A 19,514-nucleotide genomic window follows, 5' to 3' on the forward strand; every position below is an offset into this window, starting at 1 on the left:
CCAAGAAAGCCAGCAGGCTTACTGTTGGCTTACTGTTTGTTCACATTGTTTCTTCTAAATGTACTTGAGTTTCATCACTCCTCATACTATCAAATATGAGATTACATGTCTGATGTCACATGCATTGATCGGTTCTTTCCAGACGCAAACATCAGTTCTGAGTTAGCATTACTAACAGAACATTTTAGCCAGCAACACTGGAAGTTCATTCCCTTTTAATTACAAGCAATTAAATTCAGTCAGTGATTTATGCCTAATGCAATCTCACTGTCATCTTCACAGAACATGGACTTTATCACAGCTCTTCTCCCTCCCTGTAAGATAGTAAGAACATTTAATATGAACGAATACACACCAAACACTCTGTTGACTTCCCAGAAGTACCAAACAGCAGGCAGTATAAAACACTTGACAGTGGGAACAAGACATCAGAGCAGGCCCCAGAGAACAACTGCACTGTAAATGGAAGGAAGATGGTTCCGTTAGATCTGCATCAATAAGGCAGAACAATCTAAATAACAATTCTCGGCTTTTGCTAGCTCATTGCAAGGGACTGTCACAGGGTATCGGTTGTTAGAGTAAATGCAAATGAGCTGCAGCTCAGTTGGTGTCTTTTAATTTGTAGGCGCCAATCTAGAAGACTTCAGGTCATGGATAACAGGCTACTTCTTGCACGTTTGCTGCTTTGCTTTTGAGAATATGCAAATACTGCTATAAATTAATTTGAAATTTCTCATTACAAAAATAAGACTGTTCTCTATTACATGTATTGTTAAAGTATGTTATATAATTTCTTAAAAATTGTTAAAAGCTTGCAGGAGAAGAAAATACTGCTCCAAATCTCATCACTGCAGCATTGTTTTCTGAAGAAATAAAGCATGTTTCTGTTTTAATCTGGCACAGCAACCAATTGTATCAGTCTCTTTAAAAAGCAATGCTCTAGATGTTCAAAATACTGGAGATAAATTTCAACAAAATACAAATAGACTCTCAGAATGCAATGATTTGTAAGGGTAACACTATTCTGCACATAAGAAACGGTATCAAAAATGCAGATGGCTGTACTCACCTGATTCGGCTTTTGGTGCACAAGCACCTTGATGGAGGAGCTCAGCTTCTCTCTTCACCCTAATTAATTAGCACATCTTTGCCTTGTGATGCAGTAGTGATCATCATCTTCTGTGCCAGAAGTTCTTGCAGGAGACACATTGTAAAATACAATGTCTTAAATTCAATGGAAAACACAAGGGTTTTACCCAAAGAGTGTGGCTGAAATTTGAAGATGGCTGGAGACTTGGTTTCTAAGGCAGGGCAGTGGCTGGAAGTACCAGGCTTCTAAGTTTGAGGTTGGCCTGAAGCAACTGTTGTCAGAAGCACGTGAAACTACCCGAGCAGATCTAATTTAAATAGAGTTATGGATTCAGACAGGTACACACACAAGCACCAGCAGTCCCCTTGAAGTCGCCTGGCACTTGAGAAGTTGCTAGTCTGAAATGGAAAATTTGATCCTTATTCCTTACTTTTGGTTACACGCATTTCAAAGTTGTACCTTGGGAGAAGATGAAAGCGTGCTAAGTATTGGCTTACAAGGAAAACGATTGCCAGTAATTTGCACTTTATGAACATCAAAAGCATGTTTTAAAACTCCCTGGTCCTCATATGATCATAGCACTGAAAGACTGTCCCTTAGAAACCCTCTAAAACATAGCAGGAAAGTAAACAGTGGCTGCACTGTGTAAGCTTATAAACCTACAGTCCCATGTTACTAGGTAATGAATCAGATCTTCTGCCAGAAAAGTTGGGTCCTCAATAGCAAATGAAAAACATTTTATAATAGAACATGGTATTACTTCTGTAAAATTGTTTAGCCAAGTAAGTGTTGGTGAGCTGGACCATGAGTACAAGAACAACCACAAAGGCTCTCTTTGGGTAGGGTTTCAGAAACATTCTGCAAAAGTGCTTGTGCTGGAAAAACAAACAAACAAAAAGCCACCAACATCCTGGCAGGGCTACAGCCTTGCACATTAAAACACTATTCACTCTTCATTGCCTTTCCTATAATGAAAGAAGCCCAGCAAATAGTGGCAGGGTGTGATGGTGGGAGATTTTAAAGGTAATAACTGGGCACACTTCAGAAGAGTAAGGAATGGAAATAAGTTTTTCCTTATTACTATTTAACTTTTTATGATTTAGCAAGCACTGTCTTCACACAGAATTTGAGAAATATTAAAGAGATGCAAGCTTTAAAACAGCTCCCTCTTTATCAGGGAAATTACTTTTTATCTCTCATCAACAGGGATACATTTTTATTTTCCATTTAGGAAAAAGCGATTCCGAAAACATCAGGCTGAATTCAGAGAAACTGAGTATAGCTGAGCCCAAGAGAGCATGGAAGACAAACAGCACACCCCATCCACAACGGACAGACATCTTACACAAGAAACAACGCTGAAAATTTATTTTTAGTTTTTCTTTCTTAACTTCAACTTAGTTTATCCTACATAAGACATTTTTACCATTAAGAGATCCTCTAGTTAAGGTAGTAAACATCTGCAAGTAAACCGATGGGCACATGAGGTACTAAAGTATTGAGAATACCTAACTTACACCGGGTAGACTTAAAGTACTGCTTTAATAAAAGTAGCTTTTCACCTTTGCATTTTGGAAATGATCTCTGCAGACCAAAGATGGACAGTAGAGAGAAAAAGCAATTGAAAAGCAACTCTAAAGCAGGTGGAACGAAGAAATAGGCACATCAGTAGCAGAAAGAGGAAAAGCAAATCAAACATGAAAACATATGCTCATCCAATCACAAAATTCTAAGGAGAACTTTTTGCAGGTGTTTAAGAAATGCATGCCCCTATCCATCATCCTAACTGGGTACATGAATCATGCTCTATGCTACTTACTGGCCTGTATTCATTTGTGCACTACAGAGAGCATCTCTCTTGTACTGAACATATATTCCTTGCCCAGAAGAGCTTACAATCTAAGATCATAAAAAAAATAATGCATCAGGTACTTGGACCAAGATAAAACAAATAGAGCAGACAGGGAAGTGCAAGTAAATGTCGAAGTATTAAAGTTTGGTTACGTTACTAATTGAGGTAATTTCTGAACATCATTGGCAGTGATGTTCTTAAAACATACACTTTTTTCAGTTAGAAGCTCTTCTAATCAGAAAAAACTTAAGTGTACTAAGTGATGCATTAAAAATAAACCACAGAAACCCTTAAAACAGATTTGTTGGCAAGATACAAAAGCTTAAATTCTTCACTTAAAACACTACATAACTTATCACTCAACTGAAAGATATGGATGTTAAAAATTCATATGTACATGTAATCATTGAATGCTAAAGGCTTTTTACCCTTAAGCTTAAAATGCAAAATTCTGATTTAGGAATCCTGCTGCTGTAAACATAGGATTAATACTTAAATATCAATATGAAAAACATGCTACTTTTAAGGTGTATTTAACTTTAAAATAAACTGTACAGACAAGATACAGTTGGTTTGAAATCAACATCCTTTGACTACAGTGAAGTGACCTACTTTAAGCTTTTTCTTGTTTTGCATATCCCTGGTTATATCTTTTTTTTTTTCTTCAAGGCTTACACTTTAATCTACTAACTGACAAGATATAATTAAAATGTAAACTTTGTGCCCATTTAGCTACCCATTTATACATGGAAGTAGAAAATATCTTTTTATGCAACTGTGACATTCTTGTTTTTCATACCAGGGAATCTTGCTTTGGATTAACATATACGTCATCTGTAACACTTTCATGACATTTGAAAACATGTTGGAATAATTATAGTAATAAAAATTAAACAGTCTCTGTATGATAACCCAAACCAGAAATACTTCATTTTCACTGTAACAGCATATCCAGCAGAAAAATCTGACTTGAGCTGTCCTCTTATAACAGAAGCAAATATTAAGAGAATTTCATTTAAGCATAAAAGTGAGACAGTGAAGTTAAGTATTGCTAACAGGCAATCCATTTAGTTTTAATTTTGAAAAGTACTCTCAAAGAAATAAAACTGGAAATGCAGACTAAAGAACTATACAATTCTTCGACCCAAGTCAGTACCAGCATTTACTTTTTAAAAGTTACAGCTACATTTAATTTGCTCATAGGAGGATACAAAAGGAATATAGCCACAGATTACCAAGAGAATTTAATCATTTCTGACCAACAGCTAAAAAAATTTGAGGAAAGAAAATGGTCAAGGGAGTACGCAACTATTTCTTGTACATGCCACAAAATTACAAAAAATTCCCTGCACACCTGTAATAAGCCCCTCCCCTATTTGAATGAGTTTCAATTCCCAGGTAAAGATGAATCAACAAAATTAAAATATTGTGCTGTTTTATTGGTGTAAAAATCACACAATTGCTAGTTCTGATTCTGCAGAGATACATCCATGCAGTTAAACATCTATGATCCCACAGCCAGAAGAAGCCATTAAATAGAATATCTGCTGTTAGTCAGCAATTAATGCAAATTTACATATGAGATCAAAAGGTGTGTATCATACAATATACAACAAATCCTAATACAGTACATCAACCTGAATAGCAGGATACACTCGGGGAACTCTGTTAATAGTGAAGCCTGTCTATATGCCAGAGAAATAAGGCCTGGAAACAAGATGACAGAAGGTACCCCAGAATTCCTAAGAAGCAAACTGTTCTTTTTTTTTTTTTAGATTTATTTATTTTTTGCTGGGAATTAGAAGTTCACAGAGGTATTGACACATTACTTGACAATACATTTTGTTATAGTGAAGACTGGTGGCTGTGATCTGTTATTAAAAGGTAATGTGTGAAACATGCAATTACAGGTGGTGCTTAGGAAATGTGCAATTATGTTGGGGATTTACACCCAACTCTTCACAAAAAAAGAGGACTGAAAAAGGTCCATTGGAGAGACTACCAATTGTACCATAAGTCTTTATATGCATGCGGCTGAATCAGGGTCATGGGTGGGTAAATGGAACACCTGACAATCTGCGGTTACATACTCTGCAATGTATGCAACGAACACAAACCCAAATCTGTTTGATATGGTGAACAGCCTGCAAGAACTCTGTCAACCTGTGTAAGTTGGTTTATTGCAAAGGGGCAGGCTTTGTAGAATTGTGAACAACTTACAAGTTGTGAAAGGCAGTTTAGGAGGTACTATTGGCTGATGACACATTGTTAGATTTTCTCTTTTCTGGCACAATAAAATAAATGCCACAGCAAAAGAAGAGTTTACGTGCTTAAAGTCAACTGATAAGCAATCCTCTTCTGCACAGATGTTTCAACAGGGAAAAAAGGAAACCACTAAGAAGTTCCAGTTGGAAATTTTGGCGACAAACTTTGCAAACTCAAGTTCAACAAAAAGCACGGATGCCCACAGAAAACGATGTGAGAGGCAGTGTCACATTCAAGGAAAAAGTTCTTTTTTTCTGTACTGAAATTAAAATAGTTAAATACAAAAGTGGACAAATTGACAAAAGAGAACCACAACATTTAATGTAGAATAGAGTGCACTGAGCTAGATGCATGGATCTTTAAATAGGATCTTTAAACCAATACCCCTTTCAAAATTAGTTAAATTCACAGTTAACGGCAGTAGGCTTAGAGGTGAGAGAAAGGTCGAAGTTGTTCCAGTTGGACTTCCAGGGAGATTCTCTCTTCAAGAACATCCTACAAAAGAAATATTTTCTACTGACTGTCCACAGAGAATTAACATTAAAAATTTCCTCATGTGACCAAAGCTGGTAAATGTCAGCTTCAGTTTTGAGAACTAATATTCAGATCTCCTCTAAAAATGTGGAGAGCTTTTCCCATAATCTGAACAGAAGACTAGATAGTTAGTACACAAGCGAAGAATCAGTACTTTGCTCAAAAGTGTGGCCACTTAGTATTTCTCCATTCCTTTCAAGTCACCCAAAACAATGAAGTTGAAACTAGCTGCAAATCTAACATTGTCAAATAAAGTATAAAATGCTTTTATTAAAAGATGAGAAACAGACAATTTTCCCCCTCTTACCTGACTTATGCAGCTTTACTCTCTTTAAGAAACAGTAACAAACAATTACACTTGATCCTTTTTTAAAATTGCGTATCTTCCAGTCTAGACAGTACCACTTAGTTCATGTTCACATTAAGTTTGATTAACTTGGTAATTGAAATTAGACATAAGGTAAGAAAGATAGCAAATGATGTTAAGAAAAATGGTGCCTACAGACAAATTCAAAAAGTTAACAGCTGACCTAGATAAATGGATGGCTGTAGCTCTTCTTATTGAGCTGCAAGCTTTGCATCCCATATACGTATGCGTATTTGCTTAGAAAATATAATTTTAATAAGACTAAGGTTTGCCTTTTCCTTCAGAAGAAAGAAAGCCACTTCATCTGCTTTTCTCAATACTGTTTTCAAAGTATCTGATGACCACAACAGCTACTCTAGACTGTATTAACTTAAGGTTTCTGCAATTTTAGTGTAGCCAAAAGCAAATCAATGCACTGAAAAATGTATTTAGTAGTAACAAGTGTCCTTTGTAATTTCACAAACTCTATCAAAACTAGGTGTATTCTGTGCTCTATAAAAACAACTAAATATTTTATGCTGATTTCCTCTATTCCTCTACTCTCTATTAATCATTGGTTTGCAGAAATGCCAGCTACTGTGCATCACTGACATCTTGCCTTCTTGTGATTTGTTTTTCAAATAAAGATTACTGTATTACCTTTAGTTGCTGCTGAAGTTCACTATTCAATCTGGCCAAAACAGTGTTGGTTTCCTTGTTACGTCTGATTGATGCCTGAATTGCCTTCTTGTCCTTCCCCACCGATCTGAAAATATATTAGAAGTATTTTATGTCATTTCATTACTTAACTGAATACCTCATTTACACTTTTTAAAAATGAACAGAATTCTCTTTTCAGAATTTTAAACTTGTTGCACTGTTGATTTTCCCTCTTTTGCCTGGCTCAATTAATCTTGTCTGCGCAGAAGTCACATATACTTGGTTTCAAGGAAACAGCAAGAAGCATATTTTAGAAACTTCTCATAACTACTTTTCTGAAGTCCCAACATACAGTAGTATCACATTCATTCACCTCAAAGAGACTAATATAATAGTCCACTTTTGTGCTAGGGACAGAAAGACTGTAGATTTTGGACTGTTAATAGTAACCATTACTTAAAATGAAGTAATGCATCTTAATACTTCCACCACTTGTTTCCAACATACTCGCAGAAGTTAGGGGTTCACACTCCAAAATTCAAGATCTCTACAAGGTCTGTCAGTAAGCAGGGGCTTTGGGATGATCTCATAAAACCAAAAATCTTTAAGCTGTTACATAAATCTAATTCAAACACATTGAAGTTGTTTGCAGTTCCTAGAACAGAAAGTGTGTATTGCTGTTTAAATGTAAACTTCCCAATAACAGATGTATTTATACACTTCTTGGGTTACCTAGGAATAGATGGCTGTGAAGCAAGAACAGCAGCTATGACACCTGTTTTCTGTGTATGTTCCTCAGCTTCAGGTCTTAGTTCATCTTCTGATTTTAATCTTCTGCGAATAGGCTTTGGTGGTGGAGCAAGTGGGGTAGTGCCTTTACCCTGAAGGGGAAAACACAGCCTATTAATTCCCAGAAACTGCTTTTTAAATTCGATTTATGACATGCTAATTTGTGTTACATACTCCTAGAACCAGTTACTTAGCTAACTGAATTAACAATCATGTTTTCTGATGGACACGTAACTGTATCTTCCTATTGTGTAGATAAAAAATAAGAACTCTAGCTGACAATTGCAAATACACAATAAATGAGTGCACCCTTTCCTTTCCTCCTAATAATTATATTTTTATACCATAAAAAAGCTACCGTTACAAAGATTTGTATGAAAAGCTTTGTTCTATTTCAAACATTTGAACATTTGCAAGTATCTTAATTTTCTGCTGTCTTGAGAATAATGCTAATCATGAACACCTTATGATGCAAGAATTCATCATACATGTGCCTATTTCAAGCAAATAATGGGTCTAATAAAATTGGGTTAAGTGCATAAAGTTGGTGTAATAAATCAAAACAACCACGAAATTTCATATACATCAGACAACTGTGCTCTTCTTCCAATTTTACTTTGCATACCGCACTAGTGGGGACATTAGCAGATGCTTTCTCTTCGACTCTTCCATCTGCTTTGGCAACTCTAAGAGAACTTGCAGAATCAGAGGGCTTTTCAACCTAAAGGGATATTAAACTACATTTAGAAAATTAATGCTTAACAAACACTTGATTCAGCAACAATTGGAATAAACGGAAGTATGCTGTGTTTCTTGTATAAGAATACAGTTAACATTTAAATTAAAAGCTGAAGTCTTCTTTAGAGAAGCATTAGATTCCAGCGTAGGCTGGAATAAAGTAAAAATACATGCTTTGGAGCAAAACCATCTAAAACTGTCTTGGTCACATTGTTCTGACCTGGAAGCAGCTCACAAAAAAGGCACACAGTCAGGAAACCTCAGCTATAAAACTTACCGTTTGGTAAGTCATTTGGAAGGCTGGCAAGAATGAGCAGAAGAGAAGTTTTGCCTGTGCTAAGTGTTAAACGTACAAACACAATTATGTTTGTGCCTATATATGCTAATAAATATCAAATCTTTTGAATTACAATGAAGAATTGAGAGGAAAACAAGTTCTTCTGCCTAGGTGTTTGGTAATTAATAAAGAAGCACAGCCATCCATAATGTAAGTGCTTTCTAACAAGGGACTGAGGCACCACACAACAACAAACACACAAACCAAACCACTGGTTCAAACAGCAAAAGTAGGTTTTAACAAAATCTCCTAACTGTTGGTGGCATTAAACAATTGACATCTTCATTTCCACTCACCTGCAAGACTTCCGAGTGCGTTTCAATTTCATCTTCTTCCTCCTTGTTTACAGCTGATGCAGCAAACACCTCAAACTGACTGAAGTCTGCAAAATTTGGCTGCTCTGGTATCTGTTGAGGTGAGGTACTGGTATGAGCTATTAGGCCTTCAGCATCTACAGGGCGATGCACATGAGGACCTGCACCCTGCAATAAAGGAACAAAAATGCTTAGTAACAATGCTCTTAACAGTTACCTGATGCAAAGACTCTTGCCAAACAACAGTTTGTGACAAAATATTAAATATTTGCTTTTTTAATCAAAGATTTATATCCTGTCAGTAGAACAAAGTGCATCTTGTCTAAAACACAGACAGACTGTTCTGTGTGGTTATGAAAGCAGAAACAGATAACAGAAAAGGAAGTTCAGTCAGATGTACTATCATCCAATGGATGAGACCAAAGATGCATAGAGTAGGGCCATCTAGACTCACTGGACAGTACATATGTTTCTGCTGTTTCACAATCTGACTTGGCTCTGTTAAACATCTTAGTCTAGTTCCATAGGGAAAAACACATGATTATGTAATCATAGTCTATGGGATATGTCATTATACCCTCTTTCCTTCCTGATAATTTCTGAATCAATTGGCTCACTTCAAGAAGTTTGATGAAAACAGAAAGCCAAGCAGGAAATGGACATTACAAATATTTCAAGAAAGAAAAACACTGTAGCAATGTCTGAATTGGTGGTACATATCAGAGAAAGCATTCAGGAGATCACTATTAAATATTTCCACTGCAAAACCCAGTTTCGAACAAAACAGAAAAACAGAGCAACCACAAGGCCTTATTTCTGTTGTTTGTGACTCAAAAATAATTGCTGCTGAAAAAACAACTCGAAAGAGATTCTACCTGTCCCATGTCAGATCTGCAGAACAGCTGAAGGATTCGGCTGTCTGAGACAAAAATTTTTTGCAGGATTTGTTTTCTACCAAATCAGCTAACTGAACTGACTCAGATTGAGACTACAAAAATGACCAACTTTATAACAAGGGAAGTAGTGGAAATATGCCTTTTGGAGCAGACACGTTCTGTTAAAAACTGTTACCTGGGCCAGAGTCATGGATGTAAACACAAGCATATAAGTTGAAAAACTTTAGAAGATCTCTCTGTGGCTATACAGGCACAGGTAAAGAAATATTGAAGTGTAAAATTTCTCTCTTTATTACAACTCAGAGCTGTTAAATTCTTCTTCCTCTACTTGAATTCTTTCACATGGTTCTACCAGAAGCAATTCTTTATTCAGGAAAGGCTAACATTTGGCTATAAGTTTGACCTTTCACATCTTTCACACCCCAGCGGTTTCAAAAAATTATCAGCTATTACTGCTCATTTTAGAGGGAAGTTAAAATTCAGGGTTAAATAAAAATAGTACTAAATAGCACCATCCAGTGCACCAGGTTAGAGTATGACTTTTCAAAAGGGACATCACCTGTGAAGGCTGTGGTCTTGGAGGCACTGCAGGGGGATAGGCAACAACTCCAGCCTGTTGCTGTCCTGTAAGAGGGATCACATTTAGCTAAGGTTATTACTTTTCAAATTACACAGTATCTAATTTTTTGACTTGTCAAAAAACGAAGACATACAAATTTTGCCTACATATAAATCTGTAATTTAGGACCACTACTGTAATGTCAACTTTCAAATTTGCAAATAGACAAAACAAGGAATCAGAGCACGTATCTTGTCCTTTGCTCCCGCTCAAAATATTCAGTCACACTTTCCTGATTTGTTTTTTATTTTACTCCCACTATATACTGTTAACATTTCCCCCTACTTTTTGATCCCAAGCTGAAATGTACTGACAAATCATAAGTACAATAACTCTTAACAACAGTACCAAAAATGACCTTTAATGATTTTGCCTTGAGACACTTAACACTCATCTTTAATATATCCAATACCAAAGTAACTGCTCTTGAAAATTTACTGGCAGATGCAATCCACTGCACATGGATACACTACCAAAACATTATTTCCTGACCTCGATTCTCACATTTGTCCAAAGGGCTACAATGCCATCACTTCTATGATTCAAATTTAGTCTTAAGTTATTTAAGCAAAGCGTTGTACAGATTTCAATACAAGCTAAGAGTGGCAATATTTTCAGCTTTTTCATTCAGAAGTAGTGTTTTAAAAGCTTATTCTAAATCTCACTTCAGAGGAAAAAAGAAGAAATTGTCTGCTTCAGGAATATGTGTTGAAAAATAAAATATACTAGGAACACAGTATGTCTACCTGGGGTAACTGAAAAGGATCTGTTCATGTCTAAAGATGACGATCGAGAATGAGAAGGATGAGGCCTTGGCGGGGGTGGCGGTGGTGCGGTGTTATCTGGAGATGTTCCTGAATGTGATCTGCAAAACATAAAGCTGCCTAAAATCACTTTAGAGCCACAACAAAACTAAAATTCAAAATTTCTTCTAAATATTTAGTTAACAAGTAAAGGTTGTCAGATGAAAAAGAGCCTGATGATTGCCGTTGATTTTGAAGAGTGCAAAATCAGTTTCAAACTTCTGGTATCCTTTGATTTCACAACTGTTTTTCTATTTATACTTACTTAAATCTCCATTCTCTAGATTATTCTTACATTACTGCTAGTAATTTATCTTTAGGAAACCGATGGTTTCTCATACACAATCCAAACAATGATAGTTCAGGAGTACAGAATCTTAAATATGGTAATTTCATCCAGGTGGTAGTCACTTTGATTTTCAAAGTACATAAAATGTACTCAACATCCTAATTAAACTTAAGTTTAATGTCATTGAAGAAGAATGTGTTTCTGTTGGATCGGCCTGCAGATATATAAGGTTTAAGGAGTATCACAGTATACAAGGTAGATTGTAGTTCTCTGCTAGAGATTTTCCCAATCTCTACACTTCGTAGCATCTTCAGAAATTTTAACTTATTCTTAGGTATGATCACCATCTAGTGGACTTATGTTGCAAGTTCATCAAACACACAAAGTTTAGAAAGGCTGCAGTGGTTAGTACTGCGCTTCTCAAGGGGAACTTAAGCGGGATACTGGGATTTATTGCATACAATATTTTTGTGCAGCTTCCACTTAAAAACAGTTTGCTTAAACTTCCTAACTAGTCTGCTCTGTCTTGAGCAAGACAGATTTATTGAATCACTCATGATACTGCTACTATTTTCTTCAACTCATATGTAAGTGATAAAATCTTTTCTGAATGACTAACTTCTGTAACATTTTTCTGTAAATGAGATAAAACTAGGAGAGGAAACAGGTACTGTAGGTTTCCGTAGGTTTCACACAAAACTTGAAATTCCTGAACATATTAAGTCAGGCAGAAAATCAAGTTATCTCAATAGAAAAAAATGTTTTCTTAATACACTCTCCAGAAGCATACTTCTGTAAATTGTGTAACCTTCCAAACAATGAAGTCTGAAAACAATGAAGAATTAAGGGCACAAGTAGGATTAAAAAAAAAGGGAGAGAGGTTTTCAAACACTCCTGACACATAGTATCACATAAGTATCATTATCTGATACAGACTTGTTTTTGCTTTTTGAAAATACAAAAAGTACTCTGGACTTAGGGTAGTGTTAAGGACAATGTCATCTTTATAGATAAAGCTGCAATTGGTAGAAAAGGTATAAACGGAAGGAAGTAGAAGTGGGCGTGGACATGGCCAGATTTGTCAGTTCTAGATAGAAACTGCCTGTGCCAGAAAATGGCAGCTCGTAAGAAAGCTCCACTCATGTACACAAATCAGCAAGAGAACCCAACCCAAAATCAGAGATGAAAAGAACATGGAAAACAAACAACGAGCCGTCTTCTTGATAGTGCAAAAATACACACAAGCAAGACAGAGTCCATTTTCCCCATTAAGTAACAATGGGGCAAAAAAGTTTTCAAGCTGCCGTACTGAAAGGTAACTGCAAATCTTTCTTTGCTGTTGAAGTCACTCTATTTTTGTTTTGAAACTCACCTCTGAAACGGATTGTAAGATGGTTAATGGCATAGCTGGTTTTTATCCTATTCAGGCACAGATTTAATGGGGACAATTAGCACCAGCTGGTACAGCACATTCTCTTATGTCATACAATACAGTTGCTGGTTATATGATTGCATAACCTCACCCAGCCCCTTAATTTGTGTTGGGCCTGTTCCTGCCTTTCATTTTATAGAAGCCCATTAACAAAAGAGATCAAGTTACTGCCAGGATTTTTTAAAAAAACTCTTGCAGTACATAATCACAAGGTTCTTCTCCATTAATGCCTAATGGATATTTTTAAAGATACCAAAAATTGTTTTCAAGCAAACATTATGATCACCTGTGCTTACATTCCCTTGTATTTAAGAAGAAAGTATTTTCAAGATTACCGACTGCACCTGGCCAATCCCAAACAGCTCTTTAGATTGCACTGTTATTTTTTTGAATGTTTGCTTTCCACATTAACATGAACAGCATACATTTTAATGTCAAAATACAGACTGCCTCCACATTTCCGACTATTAAAGTAATAGTTTATCTGGCTGTCACTTCATAAGCAAGCTGTCAAAAAAACAGAAGATCAGAACAGGCTTCTTCAATCAATTCTTATTTTTTCAGTTGCTACTCTACTGACCGTTGTCGCGTTACACTGCTTCCAATTTGCTCTGGATCTGAAGTATAGGAGTCTGAACTGCTGTAACCATCTGCTGGTAGAAGGAAGTAAAAAGTTTTATATTCATTTTGCACAACCAATATACTCCAACAGATACAGATAATATATTGTATTTAAAATATTAAATGTAAATTTCCTGAGCATACCTCTAAAACACTCGGCATTCCAACACTATAACAATTTCACCAACATAAGGGACACCCATAAAAATGAACGAGTAGAATGTGTGATTGTAGAAGCACTGAAAGCCTGTCACTAACCTTAGAAGTCAGGCAAAGCAAAAGATATGTATAGTACACAGACAAACTATATAGTTTTGTTACTACTGTAATTACTGTACTGTAACTTCTGTACCTTCAAGGCTAGTAGTCAGCTCTCTTTTGGACTAAATATATATATATATATATGTGTGTGTAAAAAACTGTTCAGCTTTTGGTTAAGCCTACCTATAAAAAATGAAAGATGCTATTATAGCATCATTCAGACAGTTTTCTTAAGCACACCCTTAGCCTTAAAAGCTGTCTAAAGCCACCTATTCTCATCAGAAATTAGTCTCACCAAAATCACAAAATTGGCATGGAATGAATGTTGACAGAAAAATGGCTGCCAAAGATTAATTTGGGATGATTCCAGAACACCTGGTGAAGCACAATGTAGGGTGGGTAAGCAACAGGAAAAATGTGACTCTCACAATTAGCTACCAGTAAAGAGAAAATTCTGCTTAAGACTATAATAATTTTTCTGGATTACTTAGTCTCAAACGATTACTTTAACGTCTGAGGACAATGAAGTTTTCAAAAGTGCAAAGATGCATGGAACAGGACCCAGACATGAGAATCCTGCACAGGTAGCTTTCCTATTCATTAAGGCACCTTCTTACCTGTTCCTTTTTTTTTTTCTTGAAACTGCAGATACATTGGTCTAGTGAAATTGGCTTGACACCTTTACCATGCACAGCCAGCTGAGTAATACCCTATTTCACCTTAATTTCAGGTTAGAAGTTATTTTGCAGGTTTACAGGTATGTCTCTATTGAATGAGATCTACAGAAAATTAAAAAAAATACCTAGGTACACAGTCTTAAAAAAAAAACAAACTACAGAATTTGTGGCTATGTGATGGTATTTAAGTTTCCAAGGATCAACTGAGCAACTTAAGCTTAAAGCAGAAGTCAGCTATGCAGTTAATGAAATGATCTTTCTCCAGACATCTCTACTAGTGTATACATTTTTGGAGCCATTCAGGATGTAATATAACCTAATGAAACAAGAATGTGTGTAATCAATCCCACTTCTAAGGGGGAAAGAGCAAGATCTTCTGGACCAAGAAGTTTTACATCATTTCGGTATGAAACTACTGGGTTTCCACTGACAGTATAAGGAATATTTCTGAATTGATTTCAAAGCCATTTGGAGTAAACAATTTTAATGGTTACATAATGCAAAGGATTAGTCACTCAGCAAATGTAATTTTCATATATTGGCTAGTCCTAACCCATGAACTTGAACACAATTTTAAATAGAAGAGAATCCTTTTTGAGCATTACCAGTTACTTCAGTATGATAATCAGGTAAAGTTCCTATTAGGAATGATACAGGGACTTCTCCAATGTTATTTTTCTCAGGAGTGGTTTCTGCCATCTCATGCTAGTAGGGCACGTTAGTCTCCAGCTTTGCTGGTATTTCATTATGAAGGGAGGTAATTTATATTATCTTTCCCTTCTGACTGCAGTATTCCATGGTCTTGTTTACATCATTTAACAGGATTTTAAAATAACATTCACAAACTTGTCCTTTATGACACACTGAAGTAGTATGTTGCTTTGAAGTGAAAACAAACTGTGAAAACAGTAATTATTTTTGCTGCTTTTATTTTTACTTGCATAGCAGCAGTTTCAACACTGTGGGTGCCCAGCAATCAGATGAACTAGCTTCTCCAGTTATCAGTAAGCTTTTTTTATTCTCTTCTCCTTTGTTCCGAATCACTTCACTTGCAAAGAAAAATAACAGCGCAGTGTCTATGCCTAATGACTTTTCTCATATCATGCAATAGAGAGTTTTTCCTGGCTTCCTGGATTAGGTTTGAGGTGCTCTTTATAAATTAATCACTTCTAAGCTGAATTACTCTTGATGTAATACATGAAAAATCAAGACAAAATGGAAATTTCTCAATACCAAGCTGATGCTCATAAATCTCCATTGGTTCTCAATTCCACATACTATTTTAAAATCTTGATCTACGAACAGAAGAATAAGTGAAGTAAAATAACTAACTTGCATTTAAATTTTGATCAATAAACCACTGAAATATCTGTACTCTTCTGTACAACGCGAAAAAAAGAATGTGAACCTAGCAACCAAATATTCTTATTTAAGAATATCCATTTATGAGAAAACATTTCCAAAACAGTGATATAAAAAAACACACAGAAAAATACTTGTTTAAAATAAAAATGAGACTCATTCTTAAATGGATTCTGGCACAGATAATCGAGAATAATTAAATAAAGCAAACACTGAAAAATGAGATCAACCCAATAACTGAAGGAAATACATTACAGACTTTGTCACTGACTTAGCACAGAAGGTAGTCAGACAGCATTAATGCATGACTCTAAAGAACCTTGAAAATTTAACTATCAAGAGAGCAAATCTGCAAAACAAACTCTTGTTAGATTCTTAATTTTTTGTTGTTGTTTTAATATCAGAAATTCAGTTTCTAGAGGTAGCTTATATTAAAAGATTTGTTCAGGATTTACCCAAATGGTGTTAACCCCAACCACACAAATTACTTACAATACTGACAATAGCCATTTCTTTCAGTAAAAGAATGGGCATCCCGTAACTCAATTTGAGAAACTACAGAGTAGCCTTTGTTATGCTGAAACAAGGTTTGTTGTATTTCACCTCAGTCTTCCTCTTAGGGAAGAATCCTTCCTGGTATAACAAAAATTACAGAAGTAATTGTACAATTACAAAATTTAAACTGTACTCAGATAAGGGAGTATGAAAGGAGTCTTGGAACTTAGATCCTGCATATAGTAGTAACTTTTCTACTACAAGACTGTATTTGCTTATTCTTTCTTTTGCATGAGAGGGCTTCCTTCTGAAAATGGAACTGTGCTTTGAAAGAAAAATACAGGCCCAAGAAATTACCACAGAAGAAAAGTGTGTCATTGGAACAGTTCATGAAAAAAAGAAAACAGAGCAATTCAGAAGGTGCATTTTTGCAATTTATGTTACAAACCTAAATACTTCTGCCTTAATATGGCACAGTGAAAGATTTAAAATAATGAGTTCTTCAAACTTTATTTTTACTGAAAAATGTTCCCAGCTAAAAGAGAACAGGAAAACTATCTCCACAACAGACTCCAGAACTCATTCAGGCTACTTGTAATCTGGGACCTCTGACTAATCAAACCAAAGTAACACAAAACTTTTTGGACACAGGAGATGCTGAAAATCAAGGAGGCTATTATAAGCAAATAAACACTGGAAAAGCTGTACCTATAAACAAAATCTAAAAGTCTATTTTGTTTAGTACCTAAAACAGATAACTGTCTGAAAATTTTATTGTCAAGAGGTTTTTGCTCATCAAAAGTTACATGGTTCTGAGGAAATCAGAATCAAATGCTACTTAGTCAATTCCACTTTCCATACATTTCAATTTCTCATCCTAAAATTAAAATAGAAAACAAAGATGACAAAACTGATAAAAATGAACGTTTTTGAACACAGATGCAGGAAAATATCTACAGTGATATTAACAGAACCTTCTTAATACTATTTCTAATACATCATATCAGAAATGTCTCTCTTCTCAGGATACGTTTATCTCATTTTTGAGCATTTCATCCACTGAATATATCTACATTTTGCTTAACATAAAAACAAGATCAGAAGGTATTTGATACTTACTAACTGTATTTCCAGATGTAAATTTTACAGATGAACTCATTTTGTTTTCTTCTGGGAGATCAGGTGGTTTCACAAGTAGTGGGCTAGTAGGGTTAGTATGATCTGGACAGAAAAAAAAATATCAGTCTAAATAAACAGATATAATCAAACTAGCTTTTTACTTATGAGGTTAAAGCTTCACAGTAGCTTTCTGTGCCCTTATCTGAAGTGCTATACTGAAGACTAAAACTGTTGTACTTTAAAATAATTGAGACATCAGAAGCGTTAACTTTGAAATTTACACTTCGTGTGCATTTCTCAGGATTGAGAGTTGTTAGTCTTCATCTATTTACAAGGCTAAGGAAATGTTAAAAGCATGTTGAGAATAGTTCTCTATTCTCATATGCTGAATGCTGTATGTTACTTTAGAAAATGCTGACATATTAGTACACATCTATAAATTAGGACTGTAGATTCCACTGTTCAGGGAAAATTATCAAACAACCTTGTTTATTCTTGACCAGAGTATAAAATAGGCCTACAGATACTTTTGAATGCTATTAGGTTTCAAAAGATTAAGCAGTATTTCTGACCACAGCAGTATAAGTTGTCTCTCCAAAATTCGGTTTCATTTCCTGTTAAATACAGGATTTACCAAAGCAGGCTATGTTCCCCCATCTTCACAGCCACCTCCAGAATTTAATAAGGAAACCTATACATTCTCCTTGAGGCCCAAATCAAACATATACCATAATGCTTCTTTATTACTCCAAGCAATAATCTTCTACAGATGGTGAAATCCTCACTGTAGCAAATGGCTAATTCAAACTCTGCATCTACCTGAACAATACTCAAACTCCTAACTCAAATCTCATCAATTGTTATGCTGGTTACAACTCAAGATATTTTCAAGTAGAAAAAAATAAGTCAGGATATTTAAGGAAGCAAACCCAACTCTAAGCGTACAACACTTTCCTGGTTAACAAGGGAAAACATCATACCACTTCCAGTTCTTTTAAGCTCCATTTCCTGCATGTGGATTTTGCTTGGAGTCATCCTTATGGGAACTGGGTGCACAATTGCAGTATCCTGTGGAGGAGACAGAGTAAGTGGTGTTAACCTAGTTTTACATTGTTCCCTTAAGAGTCTGACACCATGTGAGATGATAATTTCTAAACCAAAATCCTGAAGTCTAATTTTACACAGTTCTAGGGAATTTAACATACCTATAAAACCAAAGCTGTATGAGCTGAAGTTCCTCTAACCATTTATAATGTGTAACCTAACATTCTACTTATAGCACATTCAAAATGTTTTGCTAGATAACCATGACTATTGTAAATAGGACCCCACTTTGACAGCTTTCCATAACTTTTGGCATACTGAAGTCTGTTACATCAAGTGCATCTTCAAAAAAAACCTTTAAAACCCTACTCCTAAGCTCTATTTATGATGCCTCAGAAAACTACTTCCCCTTTAAAATGGTATGACTAATTCCCAATAAAATAGGTACTTTGTAGTATTTTAAGACAAATAGTTTCATCAGTCTTCTTTAAAGTGGTAAAAACATTTGGAATTTTAGTATAATAAACCCTACAGAATGTATCTTTAGATAGATGTTGACCTTACACTTAGGCATCTTCTTTGCTATTCAGGCAAGTGACTCCATTTTAATGTAATTTATAGACAGCCCTTTCCACTTAGATAGGATACTAAACTAAGTGTAGATAGCTTTAAATATCTCAGAAATTTTGTTTTGTCCACAAGTAACTTAAAATACAGTCATACTCATGTGAGATTTTTACTGTCACCTCTGTTCAGAATATGCAAATGGAGGGAACTATGACAGCACAAGAACAAACTGGGTTATATTCTGTCCCTAAAAAAAACATCAAGTTTCAAAACTGCTGTGGTATCGGACGCTTAATCCGATTTTGACTGGTCAAGTAGATCACTTTCACCAAGAATAGTACATTTACATTATTCATTTCTAGAACTGTTTAAACTGATTTGCACTACTCTTGACACAAATATAA

The 19,514-nt window shown here is 35.4% G+C and overlaps 1 protein-coding gene across 15 annotated transcripts in view; it reads right to left on the reverse strand.

The window, feature by feature from the left end:
- Positions 1–4,360: 4,360 nt before the first annotated feature.
- The window catches only part of REPS1 (RALBP1 associated Eps domain containing 1), a 67,242-nt gene continuing 52,088 nt past the window's right edge, over positions 4,361–19,514 (reverse strand). For 9 of the 15 annotated variants that reach the window (XM_083830893.1, XM_083830903.1, XM_083830902.1 and 6 more), the window contains 10 exons: positions 18,480–18,567; positions 17,500–17,601; positions 13,545–13,617; positions 11,187–11,305; positions 10,381–10,445; positions 8,908–9,093; positions 8,162–8,257; positions 7,480–7,628; positions 6,748–6,853; positions 4,361–5,702 (listed from right to left, as the gene is read on the reverse strand). In XM_083830893.1, the coding sequence (XP_083687019.1) occupies positions 5,634–5,702; positions 6,748–6,853; positions 7,480–7,628; positions 8,162–8,257; positions 8,908–9,093; positions 10,381–10,445; positions 11,187–11,305; positions 13,545–13,617; positions 17,500–17,601; positions 18,480–18,567 (1,053 nt within the window). In that variant the 3' untranslated portion in view covers positions 4,361–5,633. The remainder of the gene's footprint in view (positions 5,703–6,747; positions 6,854–7,479; positions 7,629–8,161; positions 8,258–8,907; positions 9,094–10,380; positions 10,446–11,186; positions 11,306–13,544; positions 13,618–17,499; positions 17,602–18,479; positions 18,568–19,514) is intronic. The other 6 variants (XM_083830896.1, XM_083830895.1, XM_083830894.1 and 3 more) reach the window with 2 other exon arrangements.

Source organism: Anser anser (assembly GCF_964211835.1).
Source record: "Anser anser genome assembly, chromosome: 3".
In the NCBI taxonomy this organism is placed as follows: Eukaryota; Metazoa; Chordata; class Aves; order Anseriformes; family Anatidae; genus Anser; species Anser anser.